The 21,722-nt window shown below is 47.9% G+C and overlaps 1 protein-coding gene across 10 annotated transcripts in view; it reads right to left on the bottom strand.

The window, feature by feature from the left end:
* Positions 1–21,722, bottom strand: part of Map3k4 (mitogen activated protein kinase kinase kinase 4) — an 87,147-nt gene that overhangs the window by 29,983 nt on the left and 35,442 nt on the right. For 2 of the 10 annotated variants that reach the window (NM_001401453.2, NM_001415845.1), the window contains 5 exon segments: positions 416–573; positions 2,004–2,150; positions 4,517–4,759; positions 12,114–13,471; positions 20,611–20,801. In NM_001401453.2, the coding sequence (NP_001388382.1) occupies positions 416–573; positions 2,004–2,150; positions 4,517–4,759; positions 12,114–13,471; positions 20,611–20,801 (2,097 nt within the window). 10 annotated transcript variants of the gene reach the window in all.

The raw sequence follows: 21,722 nt of genomic DNA, 5'->3' as shown, positions 1-21,722 counted from the left end.
CGAGTTCCATGCTTACTCCTTTGGAGTATGTAAGAGGTTTGTAAAGAGACACATGACATTCCCAAACCACTCTCAATGAAATGTAAAGATGTAGTTCTGGGCATCCCCACCAAGTTCAAATACATCAGTCCATCCCACCCTCACAGGACCCAAGTCTCCTGACTCACAAGGTATCCCGGCTCAAGCCCCACATTTGGAGTGTGCCTGCAATGGAGCCCCAGCCCTCTGCCCTCTACTGCCTGGGAGCTATGAGCACCCTCCCCTCCACTGTGATAAAGAATGTCTCCACACACTGTGGATGCCCCTTAGAGGGCAAACCCACCCAGGTGAGAACCTCCGCTCACACAGACACTAACTGACACTCAGATGTATGTGCACAAGAGAGAAGGAGGGTATTCAAGCACAAGGTTCCTACCAGAAAAGCTTTCCAGCCTGTGCTTCTCCTCCCCGGATGTAATGGGTTATTTCTTTGGTGAAATTCCATTCTTCTTCTAGCAGGTTTTTTAAGCTATGGGAAGCCTGAGGTAACTGCTGTAGCATTTGGATCCAGCTTCTCATGTAGTCAAAATACACCTAAAAACAAAAATATAAAATGATATGTTTCAGAGACTCCAGCGATGTGTAACTTGACCTGTTGACACGTGATATAAACCAGAAGGGTGAGACAGAGCAGTGATCGTGGAAAAGCATGGCATGCTGGGAAACAGGACTGCACCAGAGCCCGCTGACATCTAAGTGAGGGCTCTTCAACTGTGTGAATTTTCCACAACAACACATTCCTGTGGAGTAACTGAAATCATCGCAAAATATAGGAAAGCATACTAATGTCAAAAAATAAAAAAGCACATAAAAACTTTCATCATGAAAAGAGACATGGCTCCTCTGGGACACTAATGTCTTATTTTGTTTGGTTGCTTATTTTAGCTGGAGTGGGTTATCAGCACATATCCCACCAACCCTTCCTGACGCCCAGATTTGTGACATGAATTTTTCTAGACTTATTATGAAATAGGGGCAGAATATCCAGATGATCTAAGGTTGAGACGATCTCCACTACAAGTGCTACAACAGCTTTATTATTCTTCAATTCCCACCTTGACTTCTCTGTCAGTTAGGGGTGTGTGATGGTTAACAGCATGCAGACCCAGAAAGGCCACACCCTACCATCAGCATCTTCTGCCCATCTTCTGCCCACCCCTCCCCATCAGCATCTTCTGCCCACCCTCCTACCATTAGCATCTTCTGCCCACCCCTCCCCATCAGCATCTTCTGCCCACCCTCCTACCATCAGCATCTTCTGCCCACCCTCCTACCATCAGCATCTTCTGCCCACCCTCCTACTATCAGCATCTTCTGCCCACCCCTCCCCATCAGCATCTTCTGCCCACCCTCCTACTATCAGCATCTTCTGCCCACCCTCCTACCATCAGCATCTTCTGCCCACCCCCTACCATCAGCATCTTCTGCCCACCCCCTACCATCAGCATCTTCTGCCCACCCCCTACCATCAGCATCTTCTGCCCACCCCCTACCATCAGCATCTTCTGCCCACCCTCCTACTATCAGCATCTTCTGCCCACCCTCCTACTATCAGCATCTTCTGCCCACCCTCCTACCATCAGCATCTCCTGCCCACCCTCCTACCATCAGCATCTTCTGCCCACCCCCTACTATCAGCATCTTCTGCCCACCCTCCTACCATCATCATCTTCTGCCCACCCTCCTACCATCAGCATCTTCTGCCCACCCCTCCTACTATCAGCATCTTCTGCCCACCCTCCTACCATCAGCATCTTCTGCCCACCCCCTACCATCAGCATCTTCTGCCCACCCCCTACCATCAGCATCTTCTGCCCACCCCCTACCATCAGCATCTTCTGCCCACCCCCTACCATCAGCATCTTCTGCCCACCCTCCTACTATCAGCATCTTCTGCCCACCCTCCTACCATCAGCATCTTCTGCCCACCCTCCTACCATCAGCATCTTCTGCCCACCCCCTACCATCAGCATCTTCTGCAGGTCATCCTCGAAAGCATCCATGTTGCAGTCGGTCTTCTCCAAGCCGTCCAGGACCTCCTGCAGCATGAACTGGTAATACTGCTTCATCAGGAGCCCGCCCTTCAGCACCTCTTTACACTCTCGCACAAGCTGCAAAAGAGCACATGCCATCGACACAGCTGTCACCCATATGCCCTGGCCACGCAGGCTGCCAGTCCTCACAAATTAGCCCCAGAAGCCCCAGAGGGACCCTGCCTCTGAGGAACCTGAAATGGTTTCTGACTCCAGAAGCCTGTTGTGGGCAATAGGTCAGCCATCTGTAACACAGAGATACATCACAGAGCAGCCACTGCTCCACCAGATACATCCTACCAAGTCCACTCATACTGAAATGAATTTCTTTTAATAAGACCACTTTTACCAAGGTGTAGTTTAAGACAAGAGGCAGAAGAGCAAAAATATATCATGAAATGGGAATTTTAACCAGACCCAAAGTTTAAATAACATATAGAGGAAATGGTGGCTTCTGAGTAATGTAACATAGTTACCTACTGCTTGATGTGCTTCATCTACTACCAAAAGCTGCAAACCAAGCCAACTCTAAACTTAATCTGGTGAAGTCAGGTGTCTCAAGGAAGACAGAGAAGGATGGCAAAACGGCAATATTCCAGTGTAGCAGGTGATGTGTGGAGGACAAAAGCCTAGATGAGGCAGCCCCAGGAGCCCCTCCCACAATCAGAGCTGGGAGACAGTGCTCTCCAACCACAGGCCAGGGATTGAGGCAGGCAGACCCACAGATGCACTTGGTTTCGGAGGCCACAGACACAGTGCAGTTCCAGGGCGGTGGCTAGGACACAAAGGCCGTGCCTCTCAGGCTTACTGCTTGCTACCACACGTGCAGCCAGGAACTAGTCAGGGAGGCACCTATACTCCCCCACAGCGTGTGTGCATACGCTGACCCCTGCAGAGCACGGTGGCCATTTAAAGTCTTGCTTTGCTAGAGTCTTTAGAGAATTACATGTGCATGCATGAACACACACAGTACAAACAAACCCCAACACACAATCTTGTTTGTGTGTACAGGAAGTGCATGTATGCAGGGAGGACAACAGGACGGAAGCATACATGCTTTGTGCTCATCTACTGAGCGCCAGGAGAACAGGGGATTAACTCCTGTCACTGTCTATGCTTTCGATATGTATAAAACAAGGAATAAGACTGCTTCTGTAGATAAAAGCCCTTAAATGTTTCTCAAATAATTACTCATGGAATAAGAACTATAGCTACAAGCCAGATCTTCTAAAAGTGTCTGCATCTACTTTTTCATATTAAATGCCATCTAGGTATTTACTCCCGATCCTTGAATTTTTGTAACAGAAAACGTCTGTTCTCTTTTTTCTCTGAAATACTACAACAATCCTAGTTCCGTTGTCACTGTTCGACGTGCTCTAACATTAATTGCTATTTAGCTGTACAAGGGCCCCATGGTGAAGCCAACTCCACCCTGTCTCACAGGGTTGTATCTCATGAGGAACTGAGACAGGTATTTGACGAGCAAGGCTCAGCTACCTGCTGCAACCCAGAGAACAAGACAGAGCTATGGCCAGGTGGACCAGAAAGACAGAGCTATGGCCAGGCGGACCAGAAAGACAATGACAAACCTGAGCCGTGTGCAGGCAGTGAGGCTAACGTGCAAACGGCTCTGCCTGGTGCAGTGTCAACTGGAGTGGCAAGTGACAAGTGACAAGAAGCCTACTTCCAAATGACCTCATCGGTCTACACTTGACCAAACAAGCAAACACGTGTTCTATCTGGACCTGCTGTGTGACCTGACTCACCTGTGTCTCTTCAACTGCACTGACCTGTGATTCGCAGAGCCTGAAAGACGCTCCCTGGCTTTCCCTGCTCATGGAAACCACTCCCAGTCCCCCCGCCCCCCAGGCTGCTCTGAAGCACAGCCCCATACAATGAAGGCCCCGCCTGACACTCATGGCTCAGAAGGATCAGTGGACCCTACTATTCAATCTGCATGGCTGCTTAAGCAAGCACAAAGTCCAAAGCGTTCTCCTAGCATACTCTAAGACATTTCCCTACCTACACCCACCTCCAACACAATAAAGACTTAAGCTGTCTTCAAGGATGGACTCCATGACATTGTCACCCGCCACCCAGCATGTACAAGATTGGATCTCTAGTATCACCAAGAATAAGTAACTTTTTAAAAAAGGAATTTTGTTGTCAGTCATTAAGACTCACAGACAGAGCTGACAGAGTCATGTGGTAAGTCTGTTTTCATACCTCTCGGGAAGAAGTGAGTGGTAAAGAAGCTGAAACACACGCGTATCTTTGGGGACTACAGGTGAAGAACACTTTAGATTGCCCCCAAGAGGGTAGTAAAAACAAACACTAAGACGTGTTCTTTTCACTGTTTACAATTACTGAGGGAGGAAATCCTGAAAAGGAAGGCCGTAGCAATGTGGCCACGACTGCTTGTGTAAGCAGTGTTAGACACAAACCTGCTTGATACTCAAGAGGGAAGGCTCCCCGGCCGGCCTCTGTTCCAGCCGCAGCTTCAGGCACTCATGGATCACGTTCAGCAGGACCCGGCAGAGCACCAGGAAGGCGGGCTCAAAGGAGGGCAGGTCCATGGCCCTCAGCTCTTCCCAGGACACAGCACTGCACTTCTGCTCCGAGGAAGGAGGCGTCCCCGACAACTGCACATAATCCGAGCCCCACATGGGACCTGGAAAGTCAGAGAACTGCGGCAAAAGTTCAGGACACATTAAAGCTGTGCAGGGGACGTGGCCTGAAGCTGTGCTTATAAGTTTTGCTACAACCTGCTGACATATCTACACAATTCTCATTCCAAATAAAAAGGACGGCCAACAATTCAACACATACACAGAGCCCCAGCCCCAGTGACTCGTTACACACAGTGCTACCTACAATTACATCTGGACTGAGAAATCAATGAGTTGCTGAAATTACAAGAAAAAAGATTACAAAACTCCTAAATAGCTGTCTGTGTGAGAATAAAAGTCAGAGTTCAGCCAACCTTGCATCCATGTGGAGTCACACTTCCTGGTGTTGCAGAAGCCAGCTCCTCCCCACCCCCAGCTGCCCTCAGTCACATGTCACCTCATGCTGTCCAGGAGGCCCACAGTGTCCTTACCCACTCCTCCTTCAGCTGTGTCCCCACTCAAACTGTTACACTTTTCCCCAGAAAGCAGGAGGTCTGGAGCTTTCTCCCCTCATTCTTAAGCCTCTGACACCACTATCACCACCACCACCAGCAGCAGCAGCATTAAAAACCTTGACCTTTTTCTAAGTGAGATCATCAAAGTTTGAAAGCCTCAACTTTCTGCATCTCCAACTGTAGCTTGTTCTGTGTCTGTGGCATCTTTGGTCACCTTTGGTTACATAGGGGACTCTTTACTGTTCTCCACATCTTTTACACATTCAGAGGACTCACAGTCTGATATCTAAACTGTAGCCTTAGCCAGCACCTACAGGGAATCGATGTTTGCTACAGGCAGACTCCCTGACCCTTTCAGGGCCACCTTGGCCTAGCTCCCACCCTCCTGAGTGTCCTCATCTCTCTGCATTGCTCTGACACAGACTGCTCTGGCCCTCACATGACTCCACGTGCTGACCCTGGCGTAGGCTGCTTGCTCCTTTACTTTTCCTAACTCAGCCTAATTCCCAAGACTCAGCCTGTGATACCTTTCTAAGGACTTATTTCACCCTATAGCATGCCATGCACACTATCCCTTGAGTTCATTTTGATTGTTGTCATAGAAATATATAGCTCAATGACGGGGGAAAAGTCAATGCTCAAAAGTCAGAAAGCCTGGCTTCGGGTCATTTAATTAGCTATGTGGTTCTGGAAGCATCTAGTAGTCCTCAGGCTGTTTCTTTATTTTAAAAACGAGACTTGGACAGGGGATTGGAGCTTAGGTACGACATGTTTGCCTACACACACACACACACACACACACACACACACACACACATTTTTTCTCTCTCCCCCTCCCCCTCTTCCACTCACTGTCCACCTTATACAGATTAAGAATAGCAAACCTCAGAAAAGGGTACTTAGAAACCATTTGCTCTGTCCCATCCTGTTGCTTTGGAGCAAATGCAGGCAAAGGCAGCTTAAGGCAGATCTATGTCAGAGGTTCACAGCCGCAACCTCCAAGAGCTCAAGATACTGTGTGTCCGCAGCCACCTTGCCATAACTGATTTCTGCGGGATCTACCTCCCGAGTGCTTCTACATTCCATGCATCCTAGCTCCTCCAACACATACCAGTTTTCAACAGCATCTCCTGACCCTGACATCTCACCCCACAGAGCTTTGTCTCAGGCTTGTCTTACCCCCAGCCGGATACTTCTAGTTGACACTCAGCACTGTACCTGTGAGGACCATTCCTCTTACCTAGCCCCAGAGCCCAATATCCACACAGACACTGACCACACCAACTATGAAGACTACGCTGCTCTGACTGTGGTCATCCTGCTGATTCTGCACAGGCCGACTCCTGACAAATGACTCACTCTCCTCAGGAGAAGGCCAGAATGCTCACCTCTAGGGGTTTTCTGTGGCTGCCTTGGGGAGCACGTTTCTCCAATCCACACATCTTGCAAATGCATGTTTGGCTACTCAGTTGCATCCACCACTACACACTGAGTTCCCTGGTAAACCACCAGTTCTGAGGAAAAGACCCTTGACCTCCAGTTAATCAGGATCAGCCAATACCCAGGTGGCATTTGTATCACAGGACGCTGAGCCAACTTTTGAGCGGTAAGCTAATGGTGAACACCTGGATTCTCCGGCTCCCCCGACAGCACCAGGGAACACATGACTCCCCTGAACTGTGTTATCAGAAAGTCTCTGGTTCTCAGACTTGTTATGTGCTACTTGCGGATGACATCCCAAACTGAAATTTCTATGAAGCCAAGTAGACAGCAGACATAGGCGGATGTGGGAGGGGCTGGTCAGCTTCAGCCAGCGGCTCCTGAGTAGGGATGAGGCCTGGTATTCCAAGAGAAACCCCCAGCGCAGAGTTTCAGAGGAACTCCTCCCATCTAAAACATTAACTGCTAAGTTAAAAAGTCGTATTACACAAGCACATGTATAGGTGCATTCTCATTAAAAACATGGGGGACAAAATGTTAACTCTAGGAGGCAGCACAGCGCTGCCAAGAGCAGGCATAGCTTAGCCAGACTTCTGGGTTCATGTCCTGGTTCTGGTACACGCAGTGTGTGCGCCCCTGACCAAATTATTTGACCCTCCTTCTCCTCAGGCACGGGCACTGTTCAAGTCAGTGGCTGCTGCTGGCTCCATTCCCAACAGTGCTGCTGCTATGCTGTCACCACGGGATCCAGTGCTCCCTGTGACTTCCAACTCCAATCTTACTGTCAGGTCTGATTCAGCTGGCTCACAGCTGTCAAAACCATGTGGCATAGCTTCCCCCACATAAATCTGTTTTAAAACAGAAACCCTCTAGGCAAATGAGCAAGCATGTGCTTCCAAGGCTGTCATTAAAGCAAAGTTCTTGTAACTTTACTTATGAAATCAGACAGGCAATGACTGGAACAAACAACTTAGCCCCGGCAGCTTCACGGTAATGCGTGCCATACTTCATGGCAGCAGGGAGACTACCGCGCCTTCCTCGGAGCTTCGGTGGCTGGCACAGACCTGCACCGTGCTAGCCATCGGTCCTGCATCCCACACTGGAAGATCTGCTCTCCAGGATGGGCAGAGGCATGTATATTTTTAAAGCCCTCTGGGTAATGCTGGTGTGTTGCCTGGCCTGGAAACCACTGGTCTATTTTTAAGTCTGGTAGCTCAGGCTCCTCCAACACTCCACAACACTGCTACTCAGAGGTTACCTCCTCCCTAAGCCTGTTTCCTCAGGGCCTGACTGAAGCAGTGACGTTGTCTGGCACCTAGTGAGACTCAGCGGCAGCCTAGTCTCTGAGGCCGTGTCCACACTAAACAGCCTCTTCAGGGTTTCCTGTGTTACAGGAAAGACTGGCATAGTGTTTAACCGTCAAAGACAAACAGCCATCAAACGCAATGACATAGTTTCTAATGTAGAAAGCAATAAGACAGCAGCCAGGCACTTCCTCGGTATTTGAGATAGTGTGGCAGAGGCAGTCAAGGAGTGTGAGCATCTTCTATACTACACTGAAGTGCACGTAAGCCTTGCTGAGGAGCGCTGGGAACGTGTGCTAACGAGGCAAGGGCATGTGCAAAGGGAGATGCTTAAACTCTGTGTGGTGGCTCCAGGTTTAGCTCACAGGTAAAGGAGCATACACTAGAGAGGCTTTCAGCAGGGGGAAAGAAAGCTAAAGCATGAGTAAAGAGGTGGAAACACCTCGGCACCACAGCAAGGGCACTGCTCCAGTAAAGGGTGGTGGACAGGCAATTATAGACCTGTGTGCACACAGACCATAGCCACATGGTAGCCTGGAAGCAGTAACACAGCAGCCATGCTCAGCCCCTGGTGGGAAGGCCAGAGGCACTGTGCTCACAGGCAGCATCTACAAAAGGGCAGGCACTGGAGACTGAGCACTGTGCAAGCTCAGGGGGCCTGGCCTGCTGTTTGGAAATGGTAATTAGGCACACTCGGCCGTGGGAATATAGATCATGGCAAGGTGAGAGATATCAGAGGGCCCTGTGGTCCAAGTCGGCTCTACACAGAGGAGAAGGGAACCAGAAAAAACAAGAAATAAACGAGAAAGCAACAAAGACCTCAGGTCGGCTCTTGGTGCACAGGGTGGAAGTCTGCAACTTCATTCACTTCTTCTTTCTTATATTAAACTTACATTAAATTACATTAAGGGAAATCCTGTGGGCATTATGAGTCTACCTCATGGACTTACATATGTGACAACCTGAGAGTCTCTCACAGGACACCCTTTCAGACCGCAGACGAACATCTTCCACGTGAACCCTGACGGGTAACCTATCCTCAAACTACAGTGAGCCTATGAGGTCTGGGTGTGTCCTGGGGAGAGCAGTCTGTAGCCCTAGGGAGTAACAATCACTGAATTCAAACAGGCCACTAACATGGACGTTGCTCATGTTACTAAAATAAACACAGCAGACTATTTCTAGTTTGCAAATTGTTTAAACAATAAATATAATAAGACTTTAGGAGAAAAGTATTTTATAAAACATGCCTCCAAAGGGCTACTAAAAATCGACAAACACTGCTCAGAAGTAATTTAATCATAAGGAATAGATGTGAAGTCAAACATAGGGAAAAAAACCAAACATCACAAATAAATGTTATTTCTTTTCTGTGACGCCCTTCAATGAGATCAGCCAGAAGCCATAAAGGCAGAATGCATCGCAGCCATGCCCGCGGCCCCGTCTGCTGCACGTCTGCTGCACGAGACCATCTACAGGCTTCCAGCAGTGAGGCAGGAGCACACAGGCTTGTGTCCTGTTTGAGGGGCTGAGCTCAGAACATTTTACTCCCAAGCCTCGAATGCCTCCAAATATACCATTATTAGGAAGAGATTAAAGATAAAACAACATATTTTAAAGATAAACAAAAGCCCACACTGACTTACACTTGGCTTTGATGGGGGAAAATAAGGTAACAATAATCCTAAGGATAAAAGGGGTTTGTATTTGACGCACATAGATTTTATTGTATATATGAGTATCTGGTGAGGCTTCATTAACTCTGTGGGTAGACAGGAATGCACTGTTACATGCATCTCCCAGACAGAAGACTGGGATCAAAAAGACTGAGTCAGTGGTGAGGTCAGTCACTCAAAAAACGGGGCCTGGCTAGTGGACCTTAAAACCAAACTCTGGGCAGCTGCTCGCACAGCTGCAGCATGCAGCCCGAGGCCGCCAGCTTCTGGCTGCTCAGCAGAGAGCAACCTCTCCATTCCTCTTGCCCTCTCTTCTCAGCCTGCTCTCCTCACACTCTGGCCTCTCTCGTCTGAAGCTTCTCTCCCTACCACGAGGCTGCCCTCCATGCCAGCTTGACCCCAGGGGTGACCTTCTCTTTTTCCCATCTTCCTCCTCCAGGCAGCTGCTGAGCCTTGCAGCTCCTCAGCCTTGAAGTTTTCCTTTGAAACTCTAATAAAATTGTCTGAGCGATCTTAAAAACAATTGTGGCTCTTTCCCTGAGATACTTAGTAATATGACTAAGACACAAGAAACCCAGGATGAGAATGTGCATGTGTGCACACACAAACGTTCACACATATACATACAAGCTCATACATGCATTGCACACCATGTATCACACAGAATGTATTTGAGCCCAGAATGCCAGCAGGATCTCCCCTGAAGCCAGGACAGTATAATATAAGAGGGAAGAGGTAGAAAAAGCTACAGTCTGAAGTGTCCAACATGCATGGCCAGCATGAACACACATGCATGCATCGCTCCACTTGCAGACGCTGTGGTCTGAAGTGGACTAAAGACACTAAAGACAAACTCTTCCTTTCACGCCAAGCTAACCATAACTTCAGGCCTCCCCGCCTGCCAGTGGAGCTGGTCTCTGCGGCAGGGCTCTAGGTTGAACTGTAGGAGGCCAAACGAAAAACTAATTCTACTTTTGGAAAGCTGTCTGAAGGGAGTTCTCATTAGCAGCCTTTGCTAATCATATCACCTCAAAACACTTTACAAAAACGAAACCAATAAATAGTGAAAGCCACCCTGCCTTCCCACGAGTGTCCTGATGGAATCCAGCCCCTGTAGATAAATTCCTCAAGCACAGACCTCACCATGTGACATCTGTGACAAGCTTTATTCTACATCTACAGTTCTCCCTGACAAATCTACACAATGAAATCTTATTACAGTGACCCGTGTGTGAGAAGGAAAGAAGCCTCCATTTGTCCTTTGCTGAGTACCTGGTGTCCTCTGAGGCTCATCGTCTGCCTGAGAATGCAGACTTGAAGTCTGAAAAACCTGGACTCTCTCTTCAGGTGTCTTCCACCTTATGGAAACACCTTGTGCCATTTCTGACTCCAAAGGAGGCCATGTTAGACAATAAACTGAAGCTTAAAAAATTACAATGATTAGGTATAGACATATGTTGGCTACTAAAGTCAAAATCACCAACTAACGCAGGAATTTGGAATCTCACAGGACTGAGAACTTTTGCTGTCAGTCATGGGAACATGGAAACTCGGAAGGGAACACCTACTCACACTGCAGTTTAGACTCTGAGGTCGGCACCTGCAAGAGGCCCCCGTCTCACTCTACCACCCTGAGCGGTATTCTGAATTTCTGAAGCATCATAATGTCAAAATCAAATTACAACACACTTTGTCTAATGGACACGCTCCTCTTAAAAAGTCTTGCACAGTAAAAGATCCATTTACTGACAACCAAGTTCTTCTGTCTGCACCAAACATGTCAGCCATGACTACAGTAGGTTTTACATGTCTCTACGATTTGCATCTTTTAAGGTCCAGTAACCAAAACTGGGCTTGCTGCTCAGGGCATGGTTAACTGTCTCCAGTCCTGTTGTGTTTCCTTTGTGATGTCTTGCCGAGCTAGAGATCATGAGTGAACCCAGGGCCTTGCACATGCGTGGCTAGCACTTTAGCAGTCAGCCATATCCTAGCCAAGACAGAGCTTTGTCAAAGAATCCAAAGAGCTAGAGAGCCAGTTCAGTGATGGAGCTCCTGCTTACCATGCACAAGGTCCCTCAGGACTAGGACGACTGACTGGGTGGGTGAGTGGATGGATGGATGGATGGATGGCTTTGACTCTAGGCGCCATATCTGTTTCAAATACCTGTGTACGGCACTGGTGTTATTACTGACTCACCTGCAGCTTGTGGTCACCCAGGACACGCCCCACCACTTTGCCCTGGTTCATCCTTTCCCAACTGGTATTTATATGGTTGCGTCTTCCCTCCACACACCCGCCACCTTGTGCTTCATTCACCAAATGTGATGAGCTATTCACAGACCCCCTTACCATAACACTTTCATGACAGCAATTACATACGCAACTCCTAGCTGCCACTTATGCCTTGAAATGCTAAGAATATTAAAGTCCATTCGGTCAATAACACACAGGAGGGATTAGAGATGTGACACTACGGGACATCCCCCACAAACCTACCTCCACAGGACGGTCATCCTTTACCAGAGCTACACGAGCCCTTTGCAAGGAGCCATTCATTAGCTTATGAAGTCGTAAAATTAACTTCCTCAGCCCCATTTGCTTCAGTGCTTTGTCCACGAACGGTCTATAGATAGAAGTCAAACAATGCCTACTGGCTTCGGGACCACAGTCTGCTATCCCCCAGCCTACAGAGTCCTCCTCGGACTCGAGCCTCTCAAGTTTCCTGGACGAGCAGCCCTGGGAGTGACTGTCCAAGATGGTGTCGGCAGACAGCCTGAGCTCTGGCACCCTCGGATTGGGACTTCGCTCCTCATCACTCTCCTCCGTCCCACTCTCCAGCTCCCTCAGCTCTCCCTCTGTGTCCTCGCCCTCCTCCTCAGGCTCGTAGCCTTTGGATGGCCGAGGGGAAGGGATTTCAAACACTGGCCAGCCAATGTCTGATAAGTTCTTGATGCCCAGAACAGTGCCCATAATCCTCAACTTCTGATTTAAATCTTTCGTGATGTTTAGCCACAGGCAGAGTGCCTGCACTCTGTCCTCAAAGTCCTTTGCGGCGTATCTCTCGTAGTCCTTCTGCAGAGCCTGCAAGGACGGATAAAGTGCTTCCATGTACTCTAGCAGCTCCATTATCCGTTTCACCTGCTCAAATGAGACCCTCTGGCGCTGGAGGTGCTCGTGGTAGGTTGAACAGCCTAGACTGTTCGTCCCATGAAGGGTTCTGCACTGACCTTCTAGCGAGGTACCGTTGAAACCAGCTCCATTTCTAGAGAAGGCAGCGCTTCCATAATTAACTTTGAATGTGAGGATTTCATTGATAATATCTGGGATGGCTTGGCGGGCTGTGTATAAAAAGAGGTCCTGGTCATTGATGGTGCGGCCTGCGTGCCAGGCCTGGAGCTCTAACCAGATCAGTTCATTTGACCGGTTGAACCAGAAAGCAGCCGTGTTTTCCTGTCCCCTCTGTTCCCTGTCCTTCTTCTTCGAGACTGAGGTAAGCTTTAGCAAAAGGCGCAGTGTTTCAAAGAACTTTAACCGATCCGCTGGGCAGTCCGTCCGGGAAGTCTGCCGCGCAGTTCTGGCTATAGGCATGGGCATAGAGACTGGCAGCTTGGCGTTGCTACAGCCGAGGCTGAGGTAAGGCTTATTGAGATCCACATCTGGAATAGATTTTTTTGGCAAAGACCCGGCCACTGAGTCCAACATGAACGAGCACTGTGCATTTTTCTTATGGTCTCGCTCCGTTGTCCTCAGAGTCGCTCGCGTCTTCTTCCCCTGCTTGTAGCTGTACTCCTCCACGGCCTCCACTCCCTTCCCCAAGTCTTTATGTGGAGACTGACTCGGTGTGTTCATTTTTTCTATTAAAAAGAAAACAACAGAACAGTATAAAGCTCTAAAATATGAAGCTAGTAACTGTTTTAAGCCAAATGCTCACACATTTACACTCAGGCTATCACTGTGAGAAAGAGACATGCCGTAAGACTAACTGGACAATAATCAGAACACCTTGTAAAGTTTTAATGATTGTATTCACTTTTCTTGCTGTATTACACTTGTGTTCTTTTATACTCACAGTCACTGAAAGGACTGTCAAATTCAACACTACAAAATGTACTGAGCCCCTTCAACTTGAAGAACGGGAAATGACTTGAGAAGTTTGAGAGTGACTGAGTTCAAGAGAACAGCCAATCCCTGCCTTGTCTTAACGAAATATGTTCAATTAGAAGCAACTCATTTCCAGTCTCGATTCTTCCTGATAGGATGCGATGGCGTGACAATCAAACGCTACTCACGTTGAGTGGATCTCTAACATCCACGTCTAAGTCATGACAGCTGCCTGTAAGCCAGTGCTGCCTGGTGGGGCGGGCTGGGGGTGGGATCTCTGAGACCCTCGATTCATGAGCTTCAGGTTTATCGAGAGACCTTGCTGCAGTAAAGAAACTGTAGAATGATGAAGGAAGAACTCGGGGTTGACCTCTGCCCTCCACATGCACTGACACATGCATGAACACACATCTAAACTACAAATGTGCCCACACACATGACAACACCCATGTATACTGCATACATGCAAACCTTCAGGAGTGCTTAAGGCCCCTCAAGGTTGCTCCATACGAAGCAGAGCAGTGATGAGCAAAACCAGATTTCGTCTCTTCCTCCGTCACAAATGAATGAGCATTGGCATTTGAAACGGAAGGTGAACAGAACTGAAGACACACAGGCCAATCAATTCATTGTGACTCACTGCCCTGCCCTAGCAGCACAGGAGTCCTTTAAAATCAATGCCAACAGGAAGCCTCGCACACTTCCTTCAGGCCAGTGTGAAGGTTCCACTGATCTGATGTCATGCTTCTGACTTTTTGTTTACATTTTAACAGCACTAGCCAGTCAGGCCTCACCGCCATCCCAGGACCCCCTGAACACAGCAGCCTCCTGGGCCCATGCCGTGAAAGCCCTCCTTTATAGCTCACCTCACTGTGAATATTAGTGTTTCCAAAGGTCCAATCTTGAAACTGACTCTCCCTGGCCTGCCTTCAATTCTTCCTTCCTACGGCCATCTCAAGCTCATCGCTGACCTGTGACGCATCCCAATCCTACACCTTGTTTCAGAGTCTAGGACAAAGAATCCGTTTGGATATCTCTGGAATCAGGTTAGGTAATCAATCAACAGTGGCACTGAGGGCAGAGGTACGCATTCACTAATACACAGTCCACTGATAGGTTTCGTCACACGTAAGGGTAAGAGATGGTACTTTTATACTCTATAATACGAGAGCATACGTCTGTGTGCTGAAGTCTGTGTGTGCTGAAGTCTGTGTGTGCTGAAGTCTGTGTGCTGAAGTCTGTGTGTGCTGAAGTCAGTGTGCTGAAGTCTGTGTGCCACAGACTATGTGCCGAAGTCTGAGGGAAACTTAGGGGTAGGTTCTTTCCTTCCACCACGTAGGTCCCACAAAGCTCAGGTCTATACAAGACACTGCTCAAAATGCCTTACATTCTGAATCATGTAACAGCCTTGGAGTTAATAAATGAGATTAATAATTAACTTAATAACTTAATAAATGAGATTAATATCCAGGGAGAGTCACTCAAAGGCCTCTCTTTAGGCTGGTGGGTGGTAGGGTTGAGCCATCTTGCTGGTAATCTGCCTACAAAGGTTACTACGATTAGCATAAACTACTCCATTATCTACTTATTGTGCGTATGGGTGTTCTTCCCGCAGGCCTGTGCACATGTGTGCCCGGTGCCCAGTGAGGCCAGAAAGCTTTAAAGTGCCCAGTAAGGCCAGGAACCTCACAACTACAGGAGACCTAGGGAACACCAGGGCTTTGATACAGAAGCCACCCAAGCACTGGCTGGCTAGTTTGTCTGTCTTTCCCCACTGACATCACTGATAACCTTTTAATCCACCCAGAGCCCACTGCTAACCAACAGGTTGTTTGCTCTGTTTTCTGTTGATACTAAATCCTCTGAAATCAACAAGAAATCCAACACAGAGAGCAGCTCTGGAAAGGAGTATTTCAGAGCTGACAGGGTGATGCACATCTTTAATTCTAGCACCCAGGAGGCAGAGGTAGGCAGAGTTCTGTGAGTTCAAGGCCAGCTTGGTCTACTTAGTGAGTTCCAATCCAGCCAGGGCTGCACGAGACTCCACCTCAAATGAATATATAAATAAATGAGCAGCCGCACTCTGGGCAGTGGTGAATCTTGATCATGCTTCAGCAGTTAAAGTTTTAATAGGGTCCAAACAATGATCAGCCAAATGTTTCCTTTTAGGGTTGGTTTAAGAAAAAGATGGTCAAACTTTTTGACTGTCAAAAATTCATCCTTAAATTTGTTTCCTTTATAACATAACAGAAGGGAGAACGAACTCATTTTAGAGTTTAAGCTAAATAGGAATTTCAAACAGATTAGGCAATGACAGTCCGAGTCACACAAGCACCCTTGCTACGGACTTTATAAGTCAATGTTTCAAAACACATCTATGGCTGAAGTTGGGAATGCTTTGTTCAAGAACAGAGACTGTAGCTGCTGCAATGAATTTGAGCTCGATACCCATCTGACACCTTCAGGCATGCAGTATGACACATCTCAGGGTGAGCCATATTGAAAAGAGAATCTTGTTGGCATGTGACAAATCCTGGGCTGTTAATTAGCCTTTAAAAAGATTCATTATTCTTTTACTTATATGTTATGCATGTGTATGCCACATGTGTGCAGGAGCCTGAAGACTCCAGAGAAGATATGAGATCTCTAGAACTGCTGTGAACTGCAGCTATGAGGCTGTCTGATGCGGGTGCTGGGAACTGAACTCTTGTCTTCTGCAAGAGCAGCAAGCACTCCTAACCACTGACCGTGTCCCCAGCCCAGGCCAGCGCTTCTCAATCTCTTCTGGGTAATGGCTGCATCTGAGACTCTGATGGAATTACAGATGTTCACAATTAGTAATGAAATGTTCACCCATTCTTTATGGCGTCAGTCACTATGACAATGACACAAGGAACAGCTTAGGTGAGTTGGCCTCTCGTCTATTCCTCGCATTTTGCTCAAAGCTGCATTTCCTTAAATGCTGTGCTTCAAGCTGGTGGTATGCAAACACATGTGTGTTTAGATACATATTGCATCTACACATGGTATCGATATTCACCTCCTTTTTCTAATAAATTTCACACACCTTTATGTATTTAACTGCAATAGTCAATCCCCCTTCTATTATTCTATTATAAACAAGCAAATTTAAGCAGCCAAAGCAAGCTAACAGAAACATAAAACACTAATAATACAGACAACACAAGCAAGCAAGGTGTGTACAGACTGCTGAGAGTAAAAGCAGGAATATTCCTCCCGAGGAATGGCAGGACACTATCTGCCAACTTAAATATACACACTTCCCAATACAGCAGATTCACCACTGAGTAGCTGGTCTCCAAAAATAACTCCACATGTGTGCAAAGACACAGAGAGATGCTTCTCACATCGTGAGTGCTTATTTGAAAATAGGGGGAAAAGCCCATTAGGAAAGGTTACAGTTGTCCTAAAAAAGCCTGAGTTCAAATGGCTGCTGCAGAATGGCAGTCTCCCTACTGTGCAGTAGCAACAGCAGTCTTCCCCCATACTTCGAGTTTGCAAGCCCTGTGACAGTACAGTATGGCTTTAGAGCGCTGAGCCCACTAGGATGTACAGCTCATCTTGGGGCCAGTGTTTCACCTCCGGCGTCTCCTGTTTGAGTTTACCATTCCAACAGTTAGTTACTGGTGGGAAAATGGTAGAACTCAGCACTTCCACCAAATAATTTCAATAAGAGCCAAACTTCTAATCCCTCATGTGTACCAGAGAGCACTACAGATCTTCAGGACAAACCTAGCATAAGCTGCCTCACTCTAAGCTTGAGATAACACTTCAAAATTCACATCCATAACAAGGGCTTCCACTGCCGAAAACAGAGGACCAGTCTGAGTGGTGATGCAGCCCCACGTGAACTCTGCTCTCAGTGACTTGGGGCTTTACACATCCCTCCATGTTTCTGGCACTTATGAGGAAAAGAGTCCAGAGAAAACAAAAGACAGCACGATGGCTTGCCAGTTCCCCCAGTGCATTACAGCAAGGCATGCAGGGCTAGCCTCCTAAGGCTAGAGAAACTTCTGGGTGCCAGTGCCCTGCGTAGTCCCTCCCATAGTACATGTGGATGGCACTGTCTAGTGAAGGCACACAGAAGGGTGCTGTAGGACTTCTATGGCAGAGTCTCAAGAGCTTACACAGGAGACTCTCAAAACTCATGCTCTGATAGAAGCTAGGTGCCTTGTGGGAGGCTCAGCTACTCAGGGACCAGGGCACTCTGCACCAATCCGGGTCATGCAAATGACCACTTAGAGAGAAAGCAGTGCCTGCTGAACCTCAGCTGGTCTCGCCATCTCAGCTCAAATTCAGACAAACGCAAAGGAGCCACCTGGGACACCTGACGCATGGCAGGTACCACGTGGAGAGGGGCTAAGGGCTCAGAGTCAGTGCCCTAGCCAAACTAAGCCATATTTCCAGCTACTGGAACTGCTCCAGCTAAGGGTCCAGACTCATCGGCAGATGACCTTCCACTCTGCCTGCATATGTGAGTGACTGGATCGTGAGCGATGAGTAGCTATGCTGTCATGCAGGGTTTCAGGGTGGTTTATAAAGGGCAATAGGTAAGCAGAATAATGGGACCTCATTAGCGACTTCTCTGTCCAAAAGCTGAGTCCAACTTTGACTGCAGCCTAAAGTTAACGGTGTGACTCACAGACCCACTGTAAGGCAGGAGCAAGGCACCAGTTCACAGCTCCTTGGGAAGCTCTGAAAATAAATCTGACCAATCTGATCAATTCTAAGAAGCTCTTCAAAATACAGAGGGACCAAGAGATTACTATGAATCATACACTAGTCTGAAATCGTGGTGTCCCTGACTCAGCCTTTAAGTCACAGCACAAATGTCACTTGTTCCAGAAGTCTTCCACCAGGGCTTCTCAATACCCGTCCTGTGTGTACCCTTGGTGACCTCCATGCGCCCGACCACACCAGCCCACACTCGTGCGCTGCCTGAGTCGTAGACGCCCTGCAGAAGACAGGACTGTGTCTTATTCACCCTCTAAAACAGGACATGCCTGTGCAGTCACTCAAATTCTGACTCAGTGGAAAGACTGAAGGAGAAACAAGGGCAGAGCAGGAGTGGGGAAAGAAGAAAAGATGAATCAGGGAGAAAGGAGACTAAACAGCATCAACAAACGCAGCAGCAATACTGAGGAGACGTGGGTAGGAAGGACGGAGGATGCAGGCAACGTGCTACCACAAACAGCCAATTAAAAAGAAGATATAGTCGATGTAAGAATTTAATTTTACCTTAAGATTTAAGACAAAAGGGAAATAAGTATTCAGGGGAATTTTTTTTTTTTTAGTTTGAAGCAATAATAATGACAGTTATCACATAACCCTCGCCACACTGTAAGATAAAGAATGACACCCCGTGGTTGCACACCCAGAATGCCCATCAGCCAGACTGGAGACTATGCCAGCCGGCACCTGGTAGATGCTCGTGCAGCACACGGCACAGCTAAGTTCTGAGGGCGAATGAAGTCTGAGGGGTTACCGTGCCATCACACTGCAAATGCCACAGTAGGAGGATGGTGCACTCGCTCAGATGGGTCCCTCGCTACATCTGTTCTTGGCATGTGCGGAGCAGAGCTGCTTTCTAACACACCCACAAGAACGTCTGACACAGAAACCCAGAGCTCAGGCACTATGAAGAGGCAAACTGCAGACGGCACTGCAGACAGAAGGCAGAGCGTAAGTCACGCTGAGGCACAAGCAGCTCATAAAACAGTAAGCACAGAAGACAGTTGTCATCAGTAAACACAGGGTAAGGCTCACGAGCAGACACAGCAGGCTATGCGCTCAAGGAGCTCGGTTTTCTGTAGTCTCGATGGCTTTTCTGTTTGTGTTTCTAAGCTTCTCAGCCCATATGCAGTCCTCTGCAGTAAGGAGGAGAAATGACTCAGGATCCCCACGTTCCCGGGCCAGCATCAGACAGCTGGGAATCCAAAGGCCCAAGAGGATTAGCAGCTTCGTTTGAAAACAGAAGACATGTAGACGACGGAGACCCTTCCCATCCCTGAAACTTTACAGTTTTATGAAATAAAATAATTCAAAGCAGCTGAGAAGGAAAAGAGACAATTTTCCTGTTCTGTTCTTCCTGGATTTAGCAGAAAACTCTAAACCCCAAGATTTGTGACTGGAGGGTTATGCCATGTCAAGGTGCAATGAGCCATTCGCCCACCTTAGGAAAGAGAGTTAGGAAGAGCTGGGAAGAAGAAAGAAGCATGAAGAGCCATGCTGTCTGCATCAAGAGACGGATGGGACATAGCTGGGCTCTGAGATGAGACACAAAGAGGAAAGGAAAGGCTGTTTCCTTGGATCCCAGATCTGGGAACCATCTATGTTCCCTCCATGGCTCTCAGCTATGAGTACCTTCTAGGTTCCCTTCATGGCTCCTGGGTTTGGGGTACCATTTAGGTCCCCTCCCATCTGGCAGCTGCTTAGCAAGCAGGCCTACACACTGAGTCACTGGCAGAAGACTGAGCCTTCAGCTGGTTCCCGAATTCAGGAAACCACGGCCTGGCTGTCTCCTCCCAGATGCCCAATATACCACTGCTGGAGAAAAGAACGCAGAAAGCTCGGCGAGAGATAAAAAGCGTAATTGCAGGCCACCCATCTAGCCACCTTGGGCTTGTAGCCTCTACCATAGCCTCAAAAGACTTCAAGCACAATTCAGGACAAAGCCTCCTGCACTTGATAATCACCTACCAGCAGCATAGCTTGTGGTGTTAAGTCAAAATAACAACCCTAATGCCAGCACTGAGATGCAGTTTAAAACAGAGGGGTCGCTAATGCTGCCAAGGGCTTGTCCGTCACTAAAGTCAGATAAAGGGGATGCTCCACATCTGCCACGCCCTTCCCTTTTAAGTGACAGGCTCACCTTTCAAGTTTGCTCGGCTGGCTGGCCTCCCCGCACTGTTCCTCTGGTGCTTGGCTGACAGGCGTTTCATCTGTCGAGGTGTGCTTGGGGGTGAGGTGCCGTAAAGATTCTCTGTATTCGTTTCATCAGAGAAGTCCTCTGGATCAGATTCCAGACTCTTTCGAGCTGACTCTCCTAACATGTGCTCCTGCCTACGAAAGATAAGAAACACAGAGAGCGCTGGTTGGTAACACAGGAACTACATTCACAGCTTTCTTCTGCCTGTCTCCTCAGCATGTGATCCTTCCTTCAAGAAGTGGTGACAGGGCTTGTGGCCACATTGAACTGTGAGCTGTCAGGGGCAGCGAGGCAGATCCTGCGTGCGTGCTGTGTCTGATGCCTCTGGAGCTCTTTTCAAATGTGAGCTTCAAACTAAAAACTACAAATTCAGAGAGGAAACAGCAAAAGACTAGAAGTTACAAATCAGACAGAGCTAAAAACAGGCCTGTGCACCAGCTTTGGCAAGCATATTAATGAGGGGGCAAGCACAGTCCTGCCTGCCCAGGATTCCAGGGCCTAACCCAGCTCTTCCTGAAGGGCACAGGCCGACCAGCAGCAGACAGCATTTCCCATGGCCCACACAGTGCTGGCACAGTGTGGCGTCCAGAAAAATACCGCATATCCACCTAACCCCCCCCCCCACACTGAGCCACCTAAGGAGAGTTATGACAGCAAATTGTGTTATACATGTTTTAACATGTCAAAAAGTTTGTATGAATTCTCAAAGAATAAAGATATAGTTTTTTTTAAAGCTGTAAGCTTCTCGCCCCTGAAAGATGCAATGCTTCTGTGGCTTGTTTTCTGAAGACACTGCCATCATGCTCTAGCCAGCCAATTCTCAAATTATCAATCCTTTACGAAGTTCCTCTCCTGCAAATAAACTTCAGTCCCATAACGTGAGAGCAAATCTAATCCGAAGTAAAAAAAACGGGAGTTACAACCACTAAAGCTTTCCTATGTGTAGATCACCACAGCCCACCTCATTAGGATAGTTTATAAACTAAGCTTTATGGAACCCAAAACTGTATGTGGTACAGATTCTTACTTATGTCACAATATAAAACCAACGCTAA

Source organism: Rattus norvegicus, chromosome 1, assembly GCF_021556685.1.
Source record: "Rattus norvegicus strain SHRSP/BbbUtx chromosome 1, alternate assembly SHRSP_T2T, whole genome shotgun sequence".
In the NCBI taxonomy this organism is placed as follows: Eukaryota; Metazoa; Chordata; class Mammalia; order Rodentia; family Muridae; genus Rattus; species Rattus norvegicus.
Note: the sequence above shows the minus strand (reverse complement) of the source record. Positions and strands in the feature narration are given on the sequence as shown.